This window comes from Phacochoerus africanus, chromosome 4, assembly GCF_016906955.1.
Source record: "Phacochoerus africanus isolate WHEZ1 chromosome 4, ROS_Pafr_v1, whole genome shotgun sequence".
In the NCBI taxonomy this organism is placed as follows: domain Eukaryota; kingdom Metazoa; phylum Chordata; class Mammalia; order Artiodactyla; family Suidae; genus Phacochoerus; species Phacochoerus africanus.
The window spans coordinates 88,207,442-88,234,642 of record NC_062547.1 but is presented as its reverse complement, the minus strand read 5'-3'; the positions used below and the strand labels follow the sequence as shown (position 1 = coordinate 88,234,642).

Below are 27,201 nucleotides of genomic sequence, written 5' to 3'. Positions count from 1 at the left end.
CATGTCTCTTGTCTTAACTTCCTGTGACTTTACTGAGGAGAGTGTTTTCACCACTAGGTGTGTCCACCACACCAGATCCATAGTTTTGGGCAGGTATAGATTTCAGCTTCTCTCTTCCTTTCCCTTTATTCCTCTTTATGAATAATATGAATGCTCATACCAGATACTAAGTTAGTTGAGTTCCAAGCTATTAAAAATTACCACTTATTCTGTGGTTCTTTGGCAGTCCTCCAAAATGGCCCCTAGAGCGTTATTTTCTCTGCATTCACTGTGATGGAAGAGTAGCTTCCTCTACAGTGCCACTTAAGAAAATCTTGTAGCACTGGTATGAGTTTAAAAAATTAAATAGTACGTAAAGGTTTATAAAGAGAAGCGCTAGTTTCCTGTCTCATCTCTTCCATCATCTAGCCCCATCCCCATAGGCAACTGCTTTTAAAAATTCCAATGTTTATTTCTCTCGTAGTTGCCTGCTTGTCTCTAACATGCTGTTATACTGCTAGTTCTTGATTAAAAGCTTTGGATATTAAATCCTTCATAGCAGAAAGTCAATTGATAGTGAACTTTCATGATTTCCACACTTCTTGCTCCCACCCATTCTCAGTCATTTAGTCTTATAAATTTTTTCCATTGATTACCTCTGCAGTATTAAATGGGGCCCTAAGAATCTAATTGTATGTACTCTGGGTCTGTGTTAATCTATGATCAGTGTGTAGCTAGCCAGGCAGGTGTTCGGGAAGACCACCAATTACATTTTATTGGAGAGCATTATTGTATGCAGAGTTTATTGTATGTAAGCTCTTTATTTATTGCAGAGTTTATTGTATGTAAGCTCTTTCTTTTTTCTTTCTTTCTTTTTCCTTTCTTTTTGGCTTTTTAGGGCTGCTCCCACCGCATATGGAGGTTCCCAGGCTGGGAGTAGAATTAGAGCTGCAGTTGCTGGCCTACACCACAGCCACAGCAATGTAGGTTTTTGGCTTTTTAGGGCTGCTCCCACCGCATATGGAGGTTCCCAGGCTGGGAGTAGAATTAGAGCTGCAGTTGCTGGCCTACACCACAGCCACAGCAATGTAGGATCCAAGCCATATCTGCGCCATACACCACAGCTCATGGCAACACCAGACGCTTAGTCCACTGAGTATGGCCAGAGATCGAACCTGCGCCCTCATGGATACTAGTCAGATTCGTCCACGATGGGAACTCCTCTAAACCTCTTTCTTCAGTTATTATTTGTGTAATTAAAAAAATGACAGCAGATGGAGTTCCCGTCGTGGCGCAGTGGTTAACGAATCTGACAAGGAACCTTGAGGTTGCGGGTTCGGTCCCTGCCCTTGCTTCAGTGGGTTAACGATCCAGCGTTGCCGTGAGCTGTGGTGTAGGTTGCAGACGCGGCTCGGATCCCGCGTTGCTGTGACTCTGGCGTAGGCCAGTGGCTACAGCTTCGATTCGACCCCTAGCCTGGGAACCTCCATATGCCGAGGGAGCGGCCCTAGAAATGGCAAAAAGACAAAAATAAATAAATAAATAAATAAAATAAATAAATAAATAAATAAAATTAAAAAAGGAAAGCTGCCTCTAACAATTAGGAAACATGTTTTATCACATAAAAAGCCTGGAGGCTGATTCCTGGATTCAGAGACGTATAATCAAGGAACCAGATTCTTGGGCTTTCCATCTGCTCTTCCCAGACAGTGTTGGCTTTGTTCTTAGGTTAGCTGCCTTCCCAGTACTCAGATGACTCTTTAGGTCCGGGTGTCACTACAAACCACCTTATTTGAGAATATCCCTTCTTAGATGTCTTTTTGTGAGCATACCTAGAAGCTTCCAGCAAACTTTCCCTGAGTATCTCATTAGCCAGAATTGCTTCCAAGGTCCCTTCCTAAGCAGACTGGCAAGGAGAATGGGATTGCGTTGATTATCTTCATGACGCTCACTGTGCTGTGCAGGAGAGGAGACGCTAGAACAACATCTGAGGTGTGTTAGGAAGGAGCAAGGAGTCCTTGGTGGATAGGCCGCCAGCAGTGTCTGTAACTGTCAGATTCTCAGGGGAAGGTGTTATCTGCCTTGTTTCTTTTATCTCTGCCCAGCTACTTTCTTTTGGAAAACTAAGCAGAAAGTCAGGGCATTGTCGGAAACCATAACTTTCTTTATAATCACTTTGCTGCAACACCTAATTGTACTTACGCATCTGAAAAGGATATTTGTAAGCTAGGCATTAAGTGAGGACTTGGAAAAGTATAATTATCTTTATTCCCTTGAGCTTGGTTGTGTTTGTTGGATTCACACCTTTGCACTTACTTGGAACAGAAGTTTATTGAGTAATCGCATAAATGTTTGCAAAACTATTGACTTCAAGAGTAATTTTTAAAAAGCATTATCATTGATTTTTTTTTTAAACCAAAGCTATCCAAATGACAAATGTTAACTTTTCTCCCCTAGATCTGGAACTTATGTATCTCTTGGCAGATAGTTTTTTTTGTTTCACTTCAGTATTTCATGATCTTTTTTTCTTTTTTATTACACTGATGCCTGAGAGTTAAATATATTAATTCTTTGTCAATTTTTATGAGTTTGAATAAACTTTATTTCTAAAATAAAACCCTGATTTTACTCCATTTTCCTCAGGTCATCTTATACTTGTATTTTTCCAGTTTTCCACATCCATATTAAGTTATAGAGCTCATCATTGTGTATCGTACTTTTACAGAGTTTTAGCCTACAGTTAAGACCTTCCGAATTATTCTTATACCAGCTTCCTAGAATTATTTAATGAACCTTCTGGAAAGTACTTCAGTAACCTTTTCTTCTAGCATTAAGGTCATTTGAACTCATTATCTTGATTATTGATGTAAGAAATTACAAAGTAGATGATTCTCTAGGATTAAAGATGTGTGTCTTTATGTGTCTGTGATTAGTTTTGTTTCTCTAAGCTGGTTTAAAGCACTTCATGCCAAAATCTATTTGCTTTTTAAAATTGATTTTTAGATTAATGTTTAGTTTCTTAGGAGAGTTACTTGGTGGTGTTATAATCTGTTTAAGAAGTAATACTGTAGTCATTGCTAAATAAGGCTTCAGTTTTGTATTATGTTTTTATATATATTTTCTAGTGACAGTAGTGCCCATAAAGATGGTAGAATGTACAGATCGACTTTCAGTGAGCTGTATTTACCTCAGAATTTATCTTTTGATCCTCATAGTGTGATCATAAATTCAAGTTCTATGAGATGTTACTGTGTTACATGAAAAAGAATTCTGGGGTCAGATCATTTGACTGCATGCTGGGTTATTCAGGATTAACTGAATTTCTGTACTGCAAGACTTCTCAGAACCTTTAATATATTAACATTCATTATAAATGGCTCAGGGTAACACAGTGTTTGCAGAACTTATTTCAGAAGTCCCCTGGTGGCCTCAGCAGGCTAAAGATTCAGTGTTGTCATTTCTGTGGCTCTGGTTACTGCTATGGTGTAGGTTTGACCGCTGACTCAGAAACTTCCACGTGCTGTCAGGATGGCCAAAAAAAAAAAAAAAGAAAGAAAGAAAGAAAAGATCTTGCTTAAACATGGATCACTCAATTCTAGTTCTGTTGTTCTATAGAACATACTTTGGAAAATGCTGGTGTTTGATGCAGTTAGTATATGTGTGAATTGTTGTAGAGGAAATAGTGTGTCTAACCTTTATAAGTGCCATCCCATTTATTGGAAAAAGTATTAACTTGGGCACTTGGGATAATCAGTGTCAAATGTTTTAACAGATCCTTTTAAGAGTTAAGAGCTTTATGATTTCAGGTGTAACTTCTCTACGCTTGCTTTTACAGCTTCCCTCTAAAATGAAATGTATCCACATGCTCAGTGTTGGTTTTCTCTCCTGAGCTCCAAACTGATATTCTAAATTCCTTTCCTGACAGTTTAAATACAGACTCTTCAGGCATCTGAACTTGATCAAAACTGAGCTCCTCCTCCCTACCCCACCCCCCACCCCCCTCCAGTTCCACATTTTATTTTCTGTTAACCATCCTGACTGGTAGCACTGTCTTCTTTTCCGTCACCTGAACCAGAAACCCTGGGAGATTTAGATTCCTCTTTCATCTCCTCCATCAGGACTTCTTAATCTTGTTACTGTTGCCATCTTAGGCTGGATAATTTTAGTTGCAGGGAGCTGTCCTGTGCATGGTAGATGTTTAGCACCACCCCCTGACTTCTTCCCGCTAAAAACCCATAGCAAGCTCCCTTGGTTGTAACCACCAGAAATGTCTCCAGGCATCGTGAAATGCCCCCTAGGAGACAACTCACTCTGTTTTGATGAACCACTGCCCTGCATCCAAACTGGTACTTAATCTTACTGACTCTGCTTTCTAAATTTACCTTAATTCCTCTTCCTGTTTTCATTCCACTCCCTAACCTCCTAACCTTTTATTTATCTGTTTTGTAGTGCTTGGCAGCCTTTATAAGGTTGTGACCGGTGTCCCTGTGCCCAGGGTAGTTGCCAGTCCATCCTCTTCAGGGCTCCCAAATTTCTCTTTCTAAAATGCAGAGCTGTTTCTCTAAGTAGTTTCCAACAGATACCCTCATGAACTGGAGCCTCTCTTGATTTCTAGCCTCATTCTTCAAAGGGACTTACTGAGGTTCTTGCCGCACATGCCCTCTGACCGCTGTGCTGTGCTTTGTTTCAACTCTCCTTAGGCATCGATTTCTCCATCGTAGCCTTTACTCACTTATTTTCAGAGAATCAATCATGGTGAGGAATATTTGACTTTTTATTTTTGTTTTTTAGGGCCTCACCCTCAGCATATGGAAGTTCCCAGGCTAGGGATCGAATCAGAGCTACAGCTGCCAGCCTACACCACAGCCACAGCAATGCAGGGTTCGAGCCATGTCTGTGACCTACACCACAGCTTACAGCAACACCAGATCCTTAACCCACTGAGCGGGGCCAGGGATTGAACCTGCAACCTCATGGTTACTAGTCGGATTCGTTTCTGCTGCACCACAACGGGAACTCCAAGAACATTTTACTTTTTAACATATCTTTCTTCCCTCACCATATCAAACTTGTCAAGGACAAAGACCATCTCTCTGTTTTTTGCATGTTAGAGATATTCAGTAACGGTTTGAATCGTTTATTTGTATGCCATAGTTAGACATAGTAATATCCTCGTTATTTCCAGGACTTCTATTCCCTGTGTCAACTGTAAGATTATTTTCCTAGTCTTAATCAGATGTTGATGGCTAGGCTTTTGACCACAGAAATCTTGAACTGTAACTTTCTTTAAGAAATCAGCCATTCATAAAAATTAAAAAAAAAAAAAAAAAAAAGAAATCAGCCATTCAGAAGTGCTCTTGTGGCACAGCAGGTTAGGGATCCAGTGTTGTCACTGCAGCGGCTCCATTTGCTGCCGTGGGCAGGTTTGATCCCTGGCCCAGGAGCTTCCACATGCCGTGGGCACAGCCAAAAAAGAAAGAAAGAAAGAAAGAAAAACGCAATCAGTTATTCAGAAAAGAATTCAGGAAAGCAGGGCATTTAGTTGATGTCAGATGTCAATTGTTTGTAAAATAACTAGTTTATCCAAAAGATTTTTATTCAGAATGGAATTAAATTGTGTGGAATAATTGTGCAGATTAATTACATTTTGTGAATTAGTATGGTGTGGAGAATTTTTATTGGACTGGAAACATTGTGTTTCCACTGAATAAGGATTTGATGATTGGTTCATATAAGCTTACAAAAGCAGTATTGTCTTAGCAGTTTTACTCTTGGAAAATAAATTTATTAGAACACATTCTTACAATTATCAGCTGACATGATCTAGACATTTACCTCCTGTCAAATGAAAAAAAAAATTAATCAAGTCAAAGAAGACGAGACTGGCCCATTTCTCTTCCTGACATGTCTTAATAAATAGAATTTTCTGTGAATGAATTTCCCTGGGAATTGAAACTCACTACAGTCACTGATACCTAGAACTTTAATTAAAAGATGGGAAAAGAAAAAACGAAAGAAAGAAAAGCAGTGGTCGCAGGGCTTCTGGCATCAGCCAAATGTAGCATCAGTTTCACTGTGAAAGTCAGGGATTGAGGATGGGAAAGGGACTGAATAAAACCTACTCCTAATTCGCAAGAATTCTCCATTCTGGCATGGCGCCTTGCCAGATTGTTAATAATTACGTGTTGAATGAGCCCATATGTAAGGGCAGTTAAACCAAAAGTGATGACTTTCTGCTCCATTTTTTAGGAAAGGGCCTGAAATGTATCACTCACTTCCTTTCACAAGAGATTCTTTCATTAGAACAGTAGTTATGGAGGTTTCCAAAAATAAAACTAGCAAGAGCCAGGTTACATATGGGGAAGGTACCTCCCTTTTGTAACAGCTCGCTAAGGGCTGAAGTAAATCATAGAAGACATGTGACACCCAGCCTGTTGTTATTAACCCTAAGGGTCATTGTGCCAAGACCAAGATTTGCCTTACCTCTTTGCTAATTTCTGTCTTTGCCGTACTCTCCTTTTCCTTCTTTAAATTTAAAATTGAAAAAATTAATTCTTTAAAATTAAAAAAGTTAAATTTATTTAATTTTAACATTAAATAATACCAGTTAAAATTCTCTTTAGAACCTTAAGCTGCTTTACTTAGGAAAGAAAGTTGTCATATAAATGAAAGAAGTAAGCTTTATTTGGACTAAAAAAAAATTAGTGGAAGTTGCCATTGTGGCTCAGCAGGTTACAAACCTGACTAGTGTCCATGAGGATGCAGGTTCAATCCCTGGCCTAACTCAGTGGGTTAAGGATCTGGTGTTGCCGTGAGCTGTGGTGTAGGTTGCAGACATGACACAGATGTCTTGCTGTGGCTGTGTTGTAGGCCGGCAGCTGCAGCTCCAGTTGGATCTCTAGCCTGGGAATTTTGATATGTTGCAGGTATGGCCCAAAAAAAGGAAAAAAAAATTATGCTTCTCTTATATTCAGATCACCTCATGCTTTTTTTTTTTTTGGACTGTAAAAGAATCTCTAATCATATTTTGAATATTATATCTTTGAATCATTTTGGCTCTTGAAATTATAATTTTAAAAAATCTCTTGTTTATCTTTAAGGCCTTACTTGATCTAAGTAACAGATACTGTGATGATGGGCTACTTGGCTACCTTGTTTTCCTTATACTTTTCAGTATAGTAGAGCTTATATTGAATGTAAACTTTCCCAGTAAATTACTTACCTGTTACCAGAATAATGTAGTTTTAAATGGGTAAAAACTTTTAACTTAGAGTCACACATAAGATACTTGTATTTTAACAGGATATAGTCAATTCTAATTACTTGCAGTGGTTGTGTTCTATAAAGGCACCACCAACACTAAATTAGTGAATATCGAACCATTTTCCTGGGGGACATACAGGGTAGATTCCTGTGAGCCTCTGGTCACATTTTCATCAGCCAATCAATAAATAACCTTGTTCGATGTGTGTTTCTATTTAAAGACACCTTATTTAATATATATTGTTGATTCATTACCATTGACCTCATGGCCAAAAGCACTGTATGTAACTCATGGCTGAAGGAAGCTTATAGAACGTTTTTTCCCCTTGAGGCACATCACCGACTTCTTACACCTGGGAACAGACAGCGCTCAGCACTATGCTTGGGGCCCATGTGAAGCAGTGAAAGCACCAACAAAAAGCACAAACGTGCAAAAACCATGGTCTGAATTGATTGCAAACAGGACACTTGTTCATACCAAGAGAGCTGATATAAGAAGGCAGTGTTGCCTTGATCAACCTCTGGTGGACATGTGCATTTTAGGTCGCTGGAAAAGACCAAGCAAATACCTCAAGTATGGATTTGGAGGTTACAAATGCATTTTATTGAGTAAGCAAATTCACAAATATAGCATCTTCTCAAATAATAAGGATTGACAGTAGTTGTTTTAAAGAAGCTTGTGATTGAATACTTAAGAGTAGTCAAGTTTGAAAGTAAGTTTCTCTTACTTTCAAGGATGTGGGAGTTTTTGGTTGAGTGGAATCATCCTCATGGTTTTCATGTTCTATTGTCCAGTGGAATAAAATTGGCTGCTTTCAGTCTCTCATTTTGTTTTCTTCCCTCCAGGGAACAACCCATCTTCAGCACTCGAGCTCATGTCTTCCAGATTGACCCAAACACAAAGAAGAACTGGGTACCCACCAGCAAGCACGCAGTTACTGTGTCTTATTTCTATGACAGCACAAGAAACGTGTATAGGATAATCAGTTTAGACGGCTCAAAGGTAAGTTACATTTACTTTCAATTATCTTGCCGTTTTGCTTTATACAGCAAACACTGCAGCTTTATTCAAAGGATATTTTTTCTTCATGAAAACAACATACTTTCTTTTGAGTTTTAAAAACTTTTTAAAAATCAAAATTAATCATTTTTGAGGTAACAATGTTTTCATCCACTAAATTACTTGAATTAACCCCCTGATATATATTGAGTCACATGCCAAAATAGTGTACAAATTTGAAGTCAGTTTATTGGATAAATATTCATTGCATATCTGTTATGTCAGGCATTCTGCTAGATGCTAGGAATATCTAAACAGAATGGACGTAGTTTCTGCTCTTGGAGCATGCAGTCTAGTGAGGGAGTAGAATTCTTTTCACATATACTTCTGTAGTCTTAGTAGGCTATTCAGAATCCTGAGTCACATGAGGTCTTTCAATATTAAATTCAATATTCAGTAATAAAGCTGATATCCATTATTCAGAAGAGAAGCATATGGGCAAGATCTGTTTTAGGAGAGGCAGATAGTAAAATGTTGAAGGGCGTGGACTGTGCCTGCATTTGCATCTTAACTCGACCATCTACTAAATTTTGATTTGAGGACAATAATGTGTTTACTTCTCGAGCTTCATTGCTCTCACCTCAGTACTGATCGTTGTAAGGATTGAGTTACTCTCTGCAAAGCACTTAGTTCAGTGCCCAATATATAATATACCCTTCAAAAGGGGAAAATTCTATTTTTTTCCCCTCAATGAATTTTGAATAATACATGTGGATAAATACCTGGCATCAACTTCTAGCTATAGTGTATAGAAAGATCAGGCCTCCATTCTTCCCCTTCAAGCTTTCCTGATGCCACTAAGACCTTTGCATTCCTGGGAAATTTTTGCAGTTCAGTATAGAGTTAAGAGCACAGACTCTAGAGCCAGACGGTCTGGCCTGAATTTTTGCTTTAATACTTACTAGCTGTGTGACCTAGTGCAAGATATTTAATGTCTTCATGACTCAGTTTTCTCATCTGTAAAAAAGAACTAATATGAATCATACATCATTAATACCATGAGATTATTATGAAGATGAAGTAGATTAATTTAGGCAAAAGCACATAAAGTATGTATAGTAATCATTATACAAACACTACTACTTTTATTGCATTATTAGGCTTTTAATTTTGTATTACCTAGTGGTTTGAGCAGAATAAAAGATAATTTAATGTTCAACTTCCAATCTTTTTTTTTCCTGTGTGCTCGCTCCTTATCTCCTTAACTGGATTATAGGACCCCGGGGGCTGTTTGTACTTTATCATGTACATAAGTGACTAACATGTGTTTTTGAGTAATTGATCCTCTTTTCATTTTTACTCAGGATTTATAGGACTTGGGAAATAGTAATGGTTAATTTCCGTGAAGCTTTATTTAATGAGGAATAATTTTGCCACATTTGGTAACTGTTTATTGAAATTAACAGATATTAATTATTATAATCTCAGACCCTAGAGTGTTAATTTCTTTTCCTTCACTTGAACCTTCAGTTCTCTATAACTTGTATTTCTCTATTGGCCCAAGCCACAGATAAGATGTGGTTTTATTAGAGAGGACAGTTGCAGTTAAATGGTATGTAAAAGTAGTCCAAGGTCCATTGTGATTAAATAATCTTCATGTGTTCTCCCTTCTGAGGCATTATGAACTATTGCTTCTGTCATTTCCATTTTGAATATACTTTGCAGCTTGTAATTATTAGGCTCTTACATAACTCTTGTGGAAAGGGTTTTTTTTGTTTGTTTCTTTTAACAAAATCTACTCTTTGTACCAGAGTTATGTTTTCTATCACATTTTCCATTTTCTAGTTACTTTTCTAAACTGATGCTATTAACTACTGCAGTTCCCTGCAAGAGTAGTTTTTTGGTAAGCAGTAGGTTTATTTGATGCGGCTAAATGAGTATTTTTCTCCTTCCCACTCTCCCTGCTCTTTCTGTGCAATATGATGAGTTGGAAAAACCTTAGGTGCCCCTGATTAGAAAACGTCCTTTTGTTCTCACTTGGGACCTTTACTGTGCATGTAAATTTTGCTTGAAGGTTCTCTAATCGTGCTGCAGAGACATCAGCAGGGCTAAGGGCCAGGATCAAGGCACTATGTATGATCGGTAATGACACAGCGTTTCTGCCTCTTTTCTTTGAAAAGACAAGAACTCTGTGATTGAGAGACATATTTGTTTTAAAGAACTAAATTTTTTCTTTTAAATGACTTCATAGTAGCATTCTATTCAGAGAATTCTAATAAATAATTTTAAGTGTGGAATCATCATTTTATTTATTTCTTTTTATTTATTTGTTTTTGTCCTTTTAAGGCCGCACCTGCTGCATATGGAGGTTTCAAATTGGAGCTGTAGCTGCCTGCTTAAACCACAGCCAGAGCAACACAGGCTCTGAGCTGCATCTGTGACCTACACCACAGCTCATGGCAATGCCAGATCCTTAACCCACTGAACAAGGCCAGGGATCCAACCTGTGTCCTCATGGGTACCAGTCAGAGTCTTTTCCGCTGAGCCATGATGGGAATTCCAAATCATCATTTTATAGTTTTATTCACTGATTAAAGAATCCTGAAACAAGTCCTATGGAGGAAAGGAAGGGTTCAGAATGGGGATTAAAATGGAACTCTTAAACATTAAAAACAGAAAGTTAATTTGAAATAGCTAAACAGAAGGTCAGTGACGTGGGTCACTTCTCCTGCATGCCTTATAAAGCCTGTGGCTGCCTCACTGTGTGAGAATTATGAGGATCAGCTGTAAAACGCTCTTCTCTCCTTGGAAACAGTCAGATCTCAGCTCAGATGTAGCCTAGGGAACACTCAAGGACAACCAGTTCTGAAGTAGTGCTTGCCGGCCCTTACCTTCCTGCCTCAAAGTCTTTATCCTATCCTGGTCAGTGGTCTTCCCCACACTTAGCATTTCCTGAAATTTCATTGGTTAGCTGCTTGTTGACTTGTTCACTGACCAACTTTTCTTGCTATAGAATGTAACCCACAATTGTATTGCCTCTCGTTGTATCTCCAGTTCCTAGAATAGTGGGCTTGGCGTTTAATAGGTGCTCACACACACAGTTGCGTATCCAAAAGATTCCTTTCCATTTGTTAATATATTCTTTGCCACTTAGTCCTTCATTTGATGTCAGCCCTGCATGTTAGAGCAGTTGTTAGCTACATTTTATAGGATCTAAAATGACATGCTAGGAAAAACAGCTTTTGAACTGAAGGGTAAGGCAGTAAATTGGTATGTACATTTTGTCAGAGGTACAAATGCTTATTGAGAATAAGGGTTCTCATGTAACAACGGATAATATGTCTACTGTCTGAAAGAAAGCAAGAGACCACTCTCTGTCTGCTTGAGTAGGACAAGTGTCATGCATTCATTATTATAATTTCATCACTACCTAAATCGATCGTAAATATTTACATTGTGCTGTTGTTCATGTGGTAAACAGACTTAGCTTTGTTCTGAAATGTTTGGTTTTTATTCTGCATTTAATAGGTCATCAAATAACTGCTTATGGATTTGATAACATGTTTATTTTGATAATTACTGGAGTCAATTTGTAACCTCAGTTACAAGACTATTTAACTGAAAAACTGATTCTACTCTTTTACAGTGTTGGCAGAGGAAATGAGTATACTTTTAAGGAAACATGGTATAAGAATAGTTGAAATTTATTAAAGTCATCACCAAAGTTAATATTTAATAGTGTACTAAAATATGAGTTTTCTAGAGAGCTGTGTGTAACACAGAAATGATAGTGATTCTTTTTACCATAGTTTTATACTACTTTATACATAAAGAGGTAAAGTATGTATTTAAGGGTTTTTGCTTTTCTCTTGAAACAAGGAAAACATACGAAATGATTAAAAGTCTTTTCTGTGTTATAGTATGTTTCAGGTAAGTCGGCTTTGAGAAAATTCTTTTTTTTTTCTTCCTTTTTTGGCTGCCCCACAGCATATGGAGTTCCTGGGCCAGGGATCAGATCCAAGCCTATAGTTGTGACCTAAGCTGTAGCTTTGGCAATGCCTCCTTAACCCACTGTGCCGGTCCAGGGCTCCCAAGCCGCTGCCAATCCCATTACACCACAGTGGGAACGCCTTTAAGAAAATTCCTAATGATGGCTTTTAGAAAGTAGTGGTCCATTGCTGTCTTCATTATGGAAAGATTCTTTGGAGAGACCTTGGTTTTATGTAAACAACTATTAAAACTTAACTTGCTTCCACTGAATATTATCCAAAGTTAATAGATATTGATCCTAAATGTTCAAAGGGAAGACAACTGACCACATTAAAAACTTTAAATTTTTTTTGCATCACAGGAAAACTTACTTTGCTTGCAAAGTGTTCAAATTTGTGATGGAGTGCTCCTATAGTTATAGTTCTATTATTACTGTATTTCCACGTTTTCACTTACAACATTGTAATCTGTTTCTCTATCTTTTATATTTAACGTTTTGGCTCAGTTGGAGTCCTAAATTTTTATGTAACTGAATAGTCCTGTGCTTAAATGCCTACCTACTAATATTTGGCCGGTTACTCATACTTGTTTTATTTTTCAGGCAATAATTAACAGCACCATCACCCCAAACATGACATTTACTAAAACATCTCAGAAGTTTGGCCAGTGGGCCGATAGCCGGGCAAATACTGTTTATGGACTGGGGTTCTCCTCTGAGCATCATCTTTCAAAAGTAAGTTAATCATAAGATCTGATTGGAAATCTGCATCTTCAAGTCAGTCTTAAACATGTAATAGAAAATGGAGAGAATAAAATATAGGCGACATTTCTTTGATATTCTCCAAACAACTGTAGTGACTTTAGAGAAAGAAGTGAGAGATTCCTGGATTCCACTGTCCATTGGAAAATGTGTTGTATACATTAAAAACAGTCACCACCCATTAAGAAAGGGTTGTGTGGTTAGCTGTCTGTAGAGTAGGAAATAAAAGGTAGGAATTATCACTGCAGAATGAACTTTGCTCAGGGCTTTGCACCCTTGGTTGGAGATGTCCTCTAAGATGGGCAGACACCAAGTGCTTCTGAATTGTGAAAGCTCAAGCTGCTTATGCTTTAGCTTTCAGCCTTTTGACATCATAGCAGGCACGTTTAAATTACTGTGTCAAGGGAACGTGGAGCTTTGTCTAGGTAAGAATTACTCTGAGCTCTCTGATGCAATACAGAGTAAGAGCCAATAGGCACCATGAGTTCTTGGAACTGACCAAGTGAATTACTGTGGCCGGAAAGGCTGATAAAATACAGAGCATCACCAGGCTAAATACTGGAAATAAAACAGTTGTCCTGCATATAAGCAAAAGCCATGCAATGTTCATACCAACAGCATCTTGAATTCTTGTGGATGCCACAGAAAATGAGTTTATAAGGAAAAGGAAACAATCTCAGAATAACATGGGATCAAGGAAATGAGGATTACTCACTTTTGCTCTTCACAGCTGATGCTAACCAGACTCAGAAATTTATGTTTAAACTTCTCCGTGCGAAGCATTCAGATAAAAGGATAACCCTACATTTGAAACACTTTAGGTATGATTTGGTATACATAGGATCCCATGGCTTGAGAGGAAGAGTAACCAGGCTCTTGTTAGATACACATTGTTAATGCTCATGTTTAAACTTAAGCTGTCTGGAGTTCCCATCTTGGCTCATTGATTAATGAACCGGACTAGCATCCATGAGGACTCGGGTTCGATCCCTGGCCTCACTCAGCGGGTTAAGGATCTGGCGTTGCAGTGAGCTGTGGTGTAGGTCGCAGAGGCGGCTCGCATCCTGCATTGCTGTGGTTGTGGCATGGGCCAGCGGCTATAGCTCCAATTGGACCTCTAGCCTGGGAACCTCCATATGCTGTGGGTACGGCCCTTAAAAAGATAAAAATAAATAAATAAATAAACTGTCTATTATAGAAATCATTCAGATCCTTAAAAATCAGTTCTTTTAAAAAATCTTAAATTTTTTGTGAATATTTATTGACATGAGGTTATAGATGGTTCAGTAGTTAGAATAATCTTTGTTTCCTTTTGTTTTAGTTGTAAACTTTCCTTAACACTATTGTTTTCAAGTACTTTTTAAAATTTTTTGATACAGATCAGAGTTGAAAGCTCAATTTTATGATTTTTTTTTTTTTTGGTTGCCTTGCGGCATAAGGAGTCCCCAGACCAGGGATCAGATCTGAGCTGCAGTTGCAACCCAAGCTGCAGCTGCAGCAATGCCAGATCCTTAACCCACTGTGCCAGGCCAGAGACTGAACCTGCCTCCCAGCACGCCCAAGACACTGCCAATCCTGTTGAGCCACAGAGGAAACTCCTCAATTTTACATTTTAACTTTTGTCGTGGTGTTTATAAGTCATTTTCTGTAAGATAATTAAAACAAGCAAGTGTTATCTGATTTCACTTCTCTGATACCCATCATACTCTCTAAATACATTTCTTGAACAGTGGTAAAGCTATGATATTTAGACTTAGAGTATTTTGGCATAACTGGGACACAGCCATTCAGTTAAGCATTCTTAACTTGAACTCCATAAACAATCTCCTTAGGAAATTACACGTTTATTGTAATGGTTTTGTCATTATTCATAACTGTTTTAGAACTTTTATATTTTTGTCTTTTGTCCTTTTAGGGCTGCACCTGTGGCATATGGAGGTTTCCAGGCTAGGGGTTGAATTGGAGCTGCAGCTTCCGGCCTGCGCCACAGCCAGAGCAACACAGGATCCGAGCCACATCTGCGACCTACACCACAGCTCACGGCAACTCCTTAACCCACTGAGTGAGGCCAGAGATCAAACCTGCGTCCTCATGGATGCTAGTCAGGTTTGTTAACCACTGAGCCACGACAGGAACTCCTAGAACTTCTCTTTTGAAATTGTCTATTAAAACCTATAGCAAAAAAAATTAAAACTGTAATTACATTATGCTTGCTGAATTTCTTGACAACAAAGGAACTAAACTGTGGATTAATTTCTCAATCCTGTGTGATTTTTGAGCCTAAGTAATTTTAACTATAAATTAAGTTGTGTTTTTTGTTTTTACTCTGTCTTTCAAGTTACTGGGCAGATAGCTAATGTGGCAAAGAAATAGTTTATTACATGCTGTCAATTATATTGTCTCCTCTCTTCTGATCTTTTTTCCTGAGAATGGCTTCTATATATAAAGAATTTTATTTTTCCTCTTTAACATATTCTTTTGTTCAAACTTCCTGGTATGAATCCTAGTATTGTGAGGGTGGATTGGCTATTAGGAAACAATGCATTAGCTCTTGGAGCCAAGTCTAGTTTATTTATTCACTAGGCTTGACTCCAAGAGCTTATGATTAGTCTCCTCAGAATGTTTCGGTCCAGAGATGACAAAATCATGACTTATTTTCCAAGCTACCTTGAAGACAAATGTTGGTGCTTTGTAGACTGTAAGGGACCAAATGAGTGTATAATCTTTTATGTAAAAGAAGCAAGCATGTAAATATTCTGGCCTGCTTTATCACTGAAAACCATACGGGAAACAAAAACATTATAAAGGTTTGGAGGAGGCTCTGAAAGCAATTCTAGCCAAGGGCTTTTCAAAATATGACATCAGCAGCATAGAAAGAAACGTGTGGTCTCCTAAGGTTGATGTATGAGGAAAGTGCCACCTATGCTTGGATCATGACAGTGCTAACCAGGGTGTATTTTGTTATCATGGAAATCTAAGCCTATAAAAATTAGCAATAGCCTGGGTCTTTATGAAGTTGAGAAGAGTTTTAAACAGTAACTACTTTGGAATGCCGAATGAGTGTAAGGAAAACTTTGTGCACTACTTCAGTTTATATAAAGAGAAATTAACTCTGGTTTTGCTTTTATTTCATTTCCACCAATGTGAATTAGTCTTTTCAGCTCTGTATTCACATTTTTTTTTCTTTTATAGTAAACAGAGACTCTCTCCAGTTAGAGAAGTATAATAATACAAATTCACTTCCCTGAACTACAGTTTGTAGGGTAGGTGGGGTAACAAGTTTTAAGGTAAGAAGGAATGTTGTAATAATGACAGCTTTCATTTAGACCCTCCTCCGTCTCCCTGCAGCAGGCCAGGGTATCATGAACCCTTCTTTCCAAAGCTTTCTTTCCCAAGATGGAAATCGAGGTTGGCTTATGGGGTTTGAGGAAGGAACTATAATGTCATATTTTTATTGCCAGCTTTAACAGGTGTTTTTAAGTCACACAGAAATTTTAGACTTTTTTTTTTAATTTAGTTATTTTGTAGTCTTATTTTCTCTGAGAACGGTGGCAGACTTGTTTCCACTTTCAGGGCATAATAGATACTGTTTGTGGCTATAATGTTTATTAGATTGCTATGGATCCCTAAGAATTAGCCTTTTTGTGCAGTAATTTAAAAAAATGTTTACTAATCTTAAAGGCCTTGGTGGGGATCACACTTTTCCTTTCTGCTGCTGTGCATTAGCTGTCTAGGAAACTTTAGAAATGAAGTTTTAGTGATATCAGCGATAGTGGTAAATGCCTCTGTGTTGTTATTTGTATTTTTGAACATAAAATGCCTTCCTTAATACAAGGTTTTATATTCTGGAAAAGTTGAAACCATGCTCTAAATACAGAGCCATTTAGGAATGATTACTTAAGAGATTTAATTTTCTCCATGATAAATACAGTGTGCCCGTTTTTACTAATTGCGCTCCCAACCTTGGTCTTCATAAAGTATATCTTAATAAGCAAGGAGGGACATAGATAAGCTAGCTGACACCAGGTCCTAACTTAGTTGTTTTCATGATGTTTTTGAATGAGATTTGTTAGAATATGTCATAGTATACAAATGAGTGTTCAATATTGGGTTTGTTTTCCTGTCATTTTCATATGCCAGTAATTGATCTGAGGGCTAAGTTGCTCACACGAGTCACTTACTCAGGAAAATGGAAGAAAACTAAGATAAAAGTGGGCATTTCAACTTATTTTTATTTGGTTAATGTATATAGTCTTTATACATTCAGTTTGCAGAAAAATTTCAGGAATTTAAAGAAGCTGCTCGACTAGCCAAGGAGAAATCCCAAGAAAAGATGGAACTTACCAGTACCCCTTCACAGGTGGGTGTCTAATTTCTATCCTTATTTATAAGCTCTGTTCATTTTAGGTATCCTAAATGGTATCCTTTATGCCAGAAGTAAATTTGGAAAAATGATGGCAAAATTAAGGTGAGTTCCAAAGTGGACATAGAAATGCACCCTTCAGTTAATCCATACTAGTGGGGAAAGAGTTTTTTTTCCTGTATGCCAATGTCTACAAGAATCTCTGGATGAGGGGGGAGGAATTAGTTTAGTAATTAAAACTTAGGTTTTTTAATGTATATACAATTTTAAAACATTTGTACATAAAGAGCATAGATTGGCCTATTGTGTGCTGTGATGGTCAGGTACAGACACAGGAGAGGCTTGGGAAAACACAAGTTTATCAGACTCTAAGGTCCTAGAAACCAGAAGCAAGGCATGTCTCTAGGGGTGTATATAAGAGATGCCTCGAGGAGGTCAGGAGGCAGAAAGCAGGGGTACAGGGGAACAAGGCTAGAGCCTATATGGGGGTTTCTGTGGGAATGACAGGTTTAGGATTGCCTAGTCTGAGTAATACCTGTGGGCTCTAAACTATAGGCCTGGTCCCTAGTTGGCAGGGACCGGGCCCTTAGATGCTTAAGGCAGAGGAATATTGCCCCCTGAGAGGGAGGAGCCAGAAAAAGGAGGCGTGGCTCTGGTGTGGTTAATTTGCATATCAAAGACATGCTCCCACCTTAGCCCCTTGCTAACTCTAAGAACTGGCTTCTTTTAAGAAGTCAAAACATCACAATATAGAGAAAATAAGAATATATAAACAATACAGTTTGTTCTACCTGATTTTAAAGTGTACTTAAAGCTGGCACTTGGGACATTTACATCTCAGCAGTGATACCCAAAGGTTGTAGGTTTTATAAAAGTGTCACCTTTTCCTTTAATAAGTTAATACCTGTTACTTGTCCATTGTAGTCTTTCTTCAATTGGAGATTAATTATGTCTCCAAATATAAGTCATTAAATAGTTACATTTCAGTGCTTTTATAAAGGTTTTAATGTATATAATGTGACTCAGAGAATACCAATAATTTTTCAGCTTTTTCATAATAGACTTTTTAAAATTAATTTTCTTTTCAGTTATCGTAAGAGTAAGGTTCAGCTTTGTGCTATATTCTTCTCTATAGTAATTGTTTTTGAAGTGTACTTGGAAGATTTTTCTAAAAGGAAGTATTGATGTTACAGATGTTTCTCTGGAGTAATGTGGGTAGTAGCTGATTTACATAAAACTTTGTTGAAGAAGTAAATAGGAATTGCCTTGGGATTTTTCACTAGCCAGACAATTGGAACATTTTAGAAAATATTTTGTTCTTCACCTTCCTCCCCACTCCCAGAACCCACCTCTATTTGGTAAACCCTACTGGTATAAAGAATTTGGGGGGCAGTTCCCGTCATGGCTCAGTGGTTAACAAATCTGACTAGGAACCATGAGGTTTCTGGTTTGATCCCTGGCCTCCATCAGTGGGTTAAGGAGTTGCTGTGAGCTGTGGTGTAGGTCGCAGATGTGGCTTGGATCCCTGGCCTCCATCAGTGGGTTAAGGAGTTGCTATGGCTGTGGTGTAGGCCAGCGGCTGCAGCTCCAATTAGACCCCTGGCCTGGGAACCTCCATATGCTGTGGGTATGGCCCTATAAAGACAAAAGACAAGACAAAAAAAAAAAAAAAGAATTTGGGGTTTTTTTTTGGAGGAAAAGAGAACTCTGTAAAGTATACCTAAAGTACATATTTCCTCATAGACTAAAGGTGTACTCTGGATTGAAGCCAAAGCTCCATTATACCTCCTCTGTACTTGGAGTGACCTGGAATAACACGAATGATCATTTCGAAACTTCCCTTGAATCTATCTTCCCAAAGTGCTGTGATAGTGTAGTGATGCTTTTAAGCATAAAAGCCTGTTTAAAATTTAGTCCCAGGACACAGTGGGAGCCCCAGTTCCACAGGTGAATATGATTCTAGCATCACAAAAGGATACTACAGCATATTCAATAAGAGAATGCTCAAAGACTCCAATAAAATTGTAATGGATTATTTTTTGCCTTTATAGTTAGTTCCTGTTTCTCTAATCACAACTTGTTCTTGTTTAATTGGCCATGAACTGTTAACAAACTGCTGCTAAGATACCTCCTCCTCTTTGGTGGAAGGAATGTCTTTAAGCTTTTACTTTCACCAAAGGAATGTATCAAAGATGTTTGTAAAGTTCTGTGAAATATAAAGAATAAAAAATATCAGAGTTCCCGTCGTGGCTCAGTGGTTAACGAATCCAACTAGGAACCATGAGGTTGAGGGTTTGATCCCTGGCCTCGTTCAGTGGATTAAGGATCCAGTGTTGCTATGAGCTGTGATGTAGGTCGCAGACGTGGCTTGGATCCAGCATTGCAGTGGCTCTGGCGTAGGCTGGTGGCTACAGCTCCAATTCGACCCCTAGCCTGGGAACCTCCATATGCCGCGGGAATGGCCCAAGAAATGGCAAAAAGACCAAAAAAAAAAAAAAAAAGAGTCTTAAGTTCATTAGTATTTAAGAGCCAAAATATACTGGCCTTAATTTATCTTTTCAAAATATTTGAAGTCAGACTGTTAATTTTATTAACAGAGGCCAGAGAAATGGGGGAGGAGAAGTATTTTCATTTCTCTCCTCTCCTTCATCTTTTTGATGACAGTCCCTTAAAGAGGTCATTAATATTTCTGTTTTAGTTTGAATTGTACGACCTTTGGCCACCCTGATTTTACTCCACTAGAAAGCAGAGCTTGATTTTCACTGGTTTAACCCAGTCTACGAAATTAACGCTCTACCGGAAGAATAGAATATTAATTAGGAATTTTGCACAGGGGATCAGAGATTAAATGGAATAATCAGTAATAGTAGACACTTACTTGGTCAATAGCTTTTCCTTTTATTTGAGGAGGAATAAGACTGGTTAGACATGTGGATTTCAAGTCAAAATCCACTGTCACTGTATGATCTCAGGAAAATTGCTTAACCCAAGTCTGTTTATATACCTGCAACGTGAGTATTACATTACTTACCTTATCGGATTGTTGGGTGGGATAAGTATGATCATGGCAGTGTCTGTTTGACAATGTCATGCAATGTTGCAGACTCTAGAGCTTGGCTTTGATCTGAGCTCTAACTGTGATTAGTTTTCTGAACTTAAGCTAGATACTATTTTCTTTAATCTATAAAATTGAGAATAAGAACAGTATTTCCTTATAGAGTAATTGTGATAAATAAGGATTACAGAGTACTAGCGTGTAGTCAAGACTTAATATATGTTAACAGCTGAGTTGGTGATGTGGCTGTAATAATGAGGATGATGACATAAAACCTTGACATAACTGTTCTTTAGAAAAATACAGATGCCTTCATTGAATAAATCCTGCATCAGAAGCCCCAGAAGATTTATTAAAACACAAATTGCTGGGTGCCAGCCTTAGCGCTTCTGATTTAAAACGTCTGAGATGGGGCCCGAGAATTTGTATTTCTAACAAGTATCCAAGAGATGCTGATGGCTCTTCATCTGGGGATCACACTTTGAGAACTAGTGCTGTAGATAAACCGTTCCATAATCCTAAAGGCTTGTGAAAAAAGGAGTCTGGCACTTACGGAAAAGTTGGCCACTTCCCTCTTCTTAGACTCTTGAGCTAAGGTTGTACACTTTAAACATGTTTAAAATTATTTATTAAAGTTGATTTATAGTGTTGTGCCCATTTCTTTTTTATAATATTTTTTATTTTTTCCATTATGGCTGGTTGATAGTGTTCTGTCAATTTTCTACTGTACAGCAAGGTGACCCAATCACACATACATATATACATTCTTTTTTCTCACATTATCATGCGCCACCATAAGTGATTAGTTATTGTTCCCAGGGCTATACAGCAGGATCTCATTGCTTATCTATTCCAAAGGCAATAGTTTGCATCTGTTAACCATAAATATGCAGTCCATCCCACTCACTCCCCATCCCCCCTGGCAACCATGGGGGGAAATCTGTTCTCCATGGACATGATTTTCTTTTCTGTGGAAAGGTTCATTTGTGCCCTATATTAGATTCCAGATAGAAGTGGTATCATATGGTATTTGTCTTTCTCTTTCTGAATTACTTCATTTAGTATGAAAGTCTCTAGTTTCATCCATGTTGCTGCAAATGGCATTATTTTGTTCCTTTTATGGCTGAGTAGTATGCCATTGTGTATATATACCACATCTTCTTAATCCAGTCATCTGTTGATGGACATTTAGGTTGTTTCCTTGTCTTGGCTCTTGTGAATAGTGCTGCAATGAACATTGGAGTCCATGTGCCTTTTCGAGTCATGGTTTTCTCTGCATAGATGCCCAGGAGTGGGATTGCTGGGTCATATGGTAGTTCTATATATAGTTTTCTAAGGTACCTCCATACTCTTTTCCATAGTGGCTGTACCAATTTACATTCCCACCAACAGTGCAGAAGGGTTCCCTTTTCTCCACACCCTCTCCAGCATTTTGTTATTTGTAGACCTATTATTGATGGCCATTCTAACTGGTGTGAGGTGGTTCCTCATAGTAGTTTTGATTTGCTTTTCTCTAATAATCAGAGATGTGGAGCATTTTTTCATGTGCTTGTTGGCCATCTGTATGTCTTCTTTGGAGAAATGGCTATTCAGGTCTTTTGCCCACTTTTCAATTGGGTTGTTGGCCTTTTTGCTGTTGTATAAGTTGTATAGTTTAGAGATTAAGCCCTTGTCAGTTGCATTATTTGAAACTATTTTCTCCTATTCTGTAAATTGTCTTTTTGTTTGTTTTTGGGTTTCCTTTGCTGTGCAAAAGCTTGTCAGTTTGATTAGGTCCCATTGGTTCATTTTTGCTTTTATTTCTGTTGCCTTGGGGGACTGACCTGAGAAAACATTTGTAAGGTTGATATCAGAGAATGTTTTGTCTATGTTCTCTTCTAGGAGTTTGATGGTCCAATTTCTTCTGTACAGCAAATTGACTCAGTCATATATATCTATACATTTTTTTATATTATTTTCTATCATGGTCTATCCCAGGAGATCGGATATAGTTCCTTGTGAAAGGTTGTACACTTGATATAAATGTGTGGTCATGTCAGATAGTTTTCATATTGTCTTCATCAAGGTAACATCTTAGGAGTAAGGTGAATCACATATTAGTTGTCAGTTTCTTTCACATTTCTCTTTATATAATAGACATTAATTTTGAACTTTTCCCCTGTTGGAAATTATCTCATGTTCCCATGGGAATCTTTTAAACAGTCAATCTGATGCAAAATCAAGAGTGATGATTGACCTTTTTTTTTTTTTTAAGGCTGCACCTGTGGCATATGGAAGTTCCCACGATAGGGAGTGAGTCTGAGCTGCAGGTGCCAGCCTACACCACAACCATAGCAACACCATATCCGGGCCATGTCTGCAGCCTACACCACAGCTCGCAGCGATGCCAGATCCTTAACCCACTGAGCAAGGCCAGGGATCTGCATCCTCATGGATACGAGTCAGGTTTGTTTACGCTAAACTACAATGGGAACTTCCAAGAGTGATGATTGACTTTAAACCTGAAATTTACTGATGTTTACAGTGTAAAAAATAGGTGTATTTCAGTTAACTTGTTAGGCACTTTTCTCAGAATATGCATTGAAGAAAAAGGGGCTATATAATTAAATAGTATCTAATTTTTCTTCATTGGAGTTTAGAAAAAAAATATTTTTTAGCTGTCAGTTGACTTTTAAGTTGAGTAAAATCAGAGTTCTCTTGTGGTGCAGTAGAGTTAAGTATTTGGTGTTGTGAACTGCAGCACCTCAGATTGCTACTGTAACACGGGTTTGATCCCTGGCCCTGAAACTTTGACATGTTGCTGGTGTAGCCAAAAAGAAAAAAATAAATTGAGTAAAATCCATTTCCTCCATCACTTATTTGTAGCCAAACAAAAATCATGTTTTGTTTTTGTTTTTTCTATTTAAGATGTCTGGCTGGGAGTTCCCATTGTGGCTCAGTGGTAACGAACCTGACTAGTATCCATGAGGACTCAGGTTTGATCCTAGGCCTTGCTCAGTGGGTTAAAAATCCAGCGTTGCCGTGAGCTGTGGTGTAGGTTGCAGACACGGCTCAGATCTGGCATTGCTGTGACTGTGGCGCAGGCTGGCAGCTGCAGCTCAGATTCGACCCCTAGCCTGGGAACGTCCATATGCTGCAGGTGTGGCCCTAAAAAGCAAAACCAAAAAAAAAAGTCGGGTTCTATAGCATTGAACACACTCTAGCAGCTGCCTTGATTTATATTTAATATGTCTTAACTTTTCCCTGAAGATCCTTTAGAATTCACTTTATAGAAAAAGTAGAGTATATGTGAGTGTGTGTATACAAAGAAAAACAAAGTTTCTTAATGTTAAAAATAGTTCTGAAACATTCTATTTAATGGTAAATTCTATTTGCCCAAATAGCACTCTGACTAGGTATTTGATCCTATAAAATTGAGTTGATCTCTTTGGGCAGTAGTTCTTGAATCTGTAAGGTCTGAGATTTAAACTATATCATTTCTAAGGACATTTCAAGTCCAATGGATCTCAGATGTTTTATATTTTCTTGTTATAAATGGATTTTTTGGCAAGGTGATCTGTATCTGCTGTTAACTATCCTAAGCTACAATATTTTTATATCTAGCCCACAAATATACCATTAGAATTAGTGAATATCTTTAAATTAATATGATACCTTCTTAATATCTTAAAACAAGTGTGGTTTTACTGAAGCAGATACCACAAGAACAGCTTTTACAACCTTAGGAAAGTGTCACCGCAATTCTCTGGATATATTATTGTTTGATCTCCAAAGTTAGGACAGTGGTGATATGTCTTTAATCTTGTTACTTATCTCAATGGAGTATTTATGTATTAGGTTTACTTAGTAGGTGTTGGCAGTGAGAATAGAGAGGGTGAGAATAGTGGTGTGAAATTGATTGAACTTGAAGGAAAAGCAGGAATTGAGGGAGTGGTGAAGGGAAGAAGAGGATGGTGAAGTAAGAAGGCAAGTTAGATGTTATTTGAAAATTCTATTCTTGTTCCATAGCATGAACTTCAAAGGAGGATTTCCACTTCCGATAGTGAACTTGAACCCTCTCAGGACATACAGCTGAATAGTGGGTAATTAGACATTCGGAACTGGAACTAAGTCTTAGGAGTCATCAACAAATGAGTAATTGTTAAAGCTGCAGATGAGAAGGATATCATCCAGAAAAAAGATAGGATAGGAAGACAGGAGAGACATGGCTCCAAAACTGTCCTTTAAAAGTTACTTTCATGGCTCAGTGGTAATGAACCCAACTGGTATCCATGAGGACGTGGGTTCTTACCCCTGGCCTTGCTCAGTGGGTTAAGGATCTGGTGTAGGCATGAGCTGTGGTATAGGTCGCAGATGTGGCTTGGATCCTGTGTTGCTGTGGATGTGGTGCCGGCCAGCAGCTGCATCTCTAATTTGACTCCTAGCCTGGGAACTTCTGTGTGCCGTGGGTGCAGCCCTAAAAAAAAGATTAAAAAAAAAAAAAGATTTGTCATTTAAAGATTGCCACTTCAGAAATTTGAGGGAGATACAGGGAAAGATACGAAAGGAGGAGATAAAACCAGCAGAGAATCTTAGCACAGAAGTCAAAGGAAGTGCAGTCTAAGTTGCAGGCAGTGATTTGGCAGTGCAGGGCAGAGGTCCACTCGATTAGGACCTGAGAGGCCTTTCAGCCTAACACAGTGGGGTTCACTGGTAATTATAGGTGGACTGTTGGTAAAGGAAGGGCAATGTGAAATAGTTTCTCAAATGAAAGGAGTTAGATTTAGTGACTTTGGCCAAAATGCCTGATCGCAAGAATAAGGTAACAAATATTTGGTTCTCCTGCATGAGGAGAAAAAGGATTAGCATAATCATTTCAGAAGGATGTGGAGTTAAGAATTTTTTTTTCCCTAGAATGTTTGTGTGGGAGTAAATTGTATGTGTACTTAAATGAAAGGAAGGAGTTAGGGAAGAAAAAAGAGAATAGAAGGAAGGGATCAGCAATGGAGCATTGTGCAGGAGGTGGGAACGTTGTAAGGAGGGAGGATGGAAACAAATTAGCTACTTCCTCTGAGACAGGAGTGAAGGATAAAAATGGGTTTAGATGCAGATAGGAGGAGATGGGGGAAATCTTTGCCAGTTTATTTCAGTGTTTTTCTGTGAAGGAAAAGTTAGATCATTCTTTGAGAGGAAGGACAACTGAAGAAATCAAAGGTTCGAACAAAGCTTTGGAACCACCGTTTGGTAAAGAGAAAGAAGAGTCAAGTGGGGGTTGGTAAAATTAAAGAATACTCAGCACTTTAGGAGCGTAATGAGAGTTGGAGCTCAAAATTATCTTCATAACACTAACCAGCATGTTTAACGTATTTTCTCCCATAGCATCTAGTAGCTTGGACATGTGAGAATGGGGACTGATGATATGAAATCAGAGATTGGCAAGATGGGTGTAAGGAAACTTGAAAAGGGGGTTGATGCTAGTGAGAATATTCTTCAGGTGATTGGCTTTCTGTTGTAGGCTAAGTATGGAGAGAAGTAAAGCCAGGTCGAGCCTGACAACATAGTGTAATAGCAGAAAGTCAAGAAATGTAAATCTCGGTGTTCCTGTCGTGGCGCATTGGAAACGAATCCGACTAGAAACCATGAGGTTGTGGGTTCGATCCCTGGCCTCACTCAGTGGTTAAGGATCTGGCATGGCTGTGCACTGTGGTGTAGGTTGCAGATGTGGCTTGGATCTGGCATTGCTGTGGCTGTGGTGTAGGCTGTCAGCTGTAGCTCCAACTTGACTCCTAGCCTGGGAACCTCCATACGCTGCAGGTGTGGCCCTAAAAAGCAAAAAAAAAAAAAAAAAGGAAATGTAAGTTTTGATGAGGTTGAAGAGCAGGTGGAAAGGGAGAGGGATAGGAGGTAGGGAGGCAAGGAGGTACAGCCACAAGCCCTCTAACCCAGTAGTTGATGAGTTAATCTCAAGTCAGTGAATGTAAAGACTTTTTTTTGGAAAAGATTCTTTTAAATGTATCAATTAAAATTCAACAATATTGTGTTTGATTTGTTTACCAATATTTTGATTTAAAGCTGAAGCCTTTTTGAATATGAATCTGTTAACTGGAATTTCATGTTATCTTTCTTACATAAATCATACCAATAATTGATTGTCCACAATTTCCCAAGTTTTTTTCTTTAAGTAAAGCTAACTCTTGGCACCCTGCCCTCCTGCTACTGCACATACACTTAAGAGTAGGCTGGTGACATCACCCTGAAAGCCTGGCCTGGAGTGAGGGTCAACATCATTTCCTTTCCATGTGATTCAAGATATTTATGGGGCTTTTGCTTTGTGGGGAGGAAGGGCGCTTTCCTGCCACTTCATAAATTAGTGGAGAGAAAAATCTTTTTTAACATTGAATAATAAATTTATTTCACTATTATATAATTTAAGATATATGGATTACTAATAGGATTCAGGTTAGAACAAATGCAGGTTTCGATCACCCACAGAATTTTTTTTCCAACCTTGTATAGTAAAGAGAAAATTCTTTAGAAGCACTTTCTGAATCTTAGATCAGTGCCCAGGCTCCTTTTTTATAATGGTGTCACATCTGTTAGTTTTGGCTTCCTGGATACACTCTTAGATTTTAATATGCAAATTTGTTTCAATTTGACTGTTATTTTTCTTTTTCGGATTATTTTGGTATAGGGATATGTGAGTTTTATTTTCTCAAAATAAGGATGGAGAGGTGATATAAGGAGATTAAATCTCAGTCTATATTTTACACTTTTTTTTAAATCTAACTGTGATCAAAGAATATATTATTTGA

At 38.2% G+C, this 27,201-nt stretch overlaps 1 protein-coding gene across 2 annotated transcripts in view; it reads left to right on the top strand.

Annotated features, from left to right (window-relative positions):
* Nucleotides 1-27,201, top strand: part of HOMER1 (homer scaffold protein 1) — a 135,374-nt gene that overhangs the window by 41,282 nt on the left and 66,891 nt on the right. For both annotated transcript variants that reach the window (XM_047778177.1, XM_047778176.1), the window contains exons 2-4: nucleotides 8,089-8,245; nucleotides 12,834-12,965; nucleotides 17,260-17,352. In XM_047778177.1, the coding sequence (XP_047634133.1) occupies nucleotides 8,089-8,245; nucleotides 12,834-12,965; nucleotides 17,260-17,352 (382 nt within the window). The remainder of the gene's footprint in view (nucleotides 1-8,088; nucleotides 8,246-12,833; nucleotides 12,966-17,259; nucleotides 17,353-27,201) is intronic.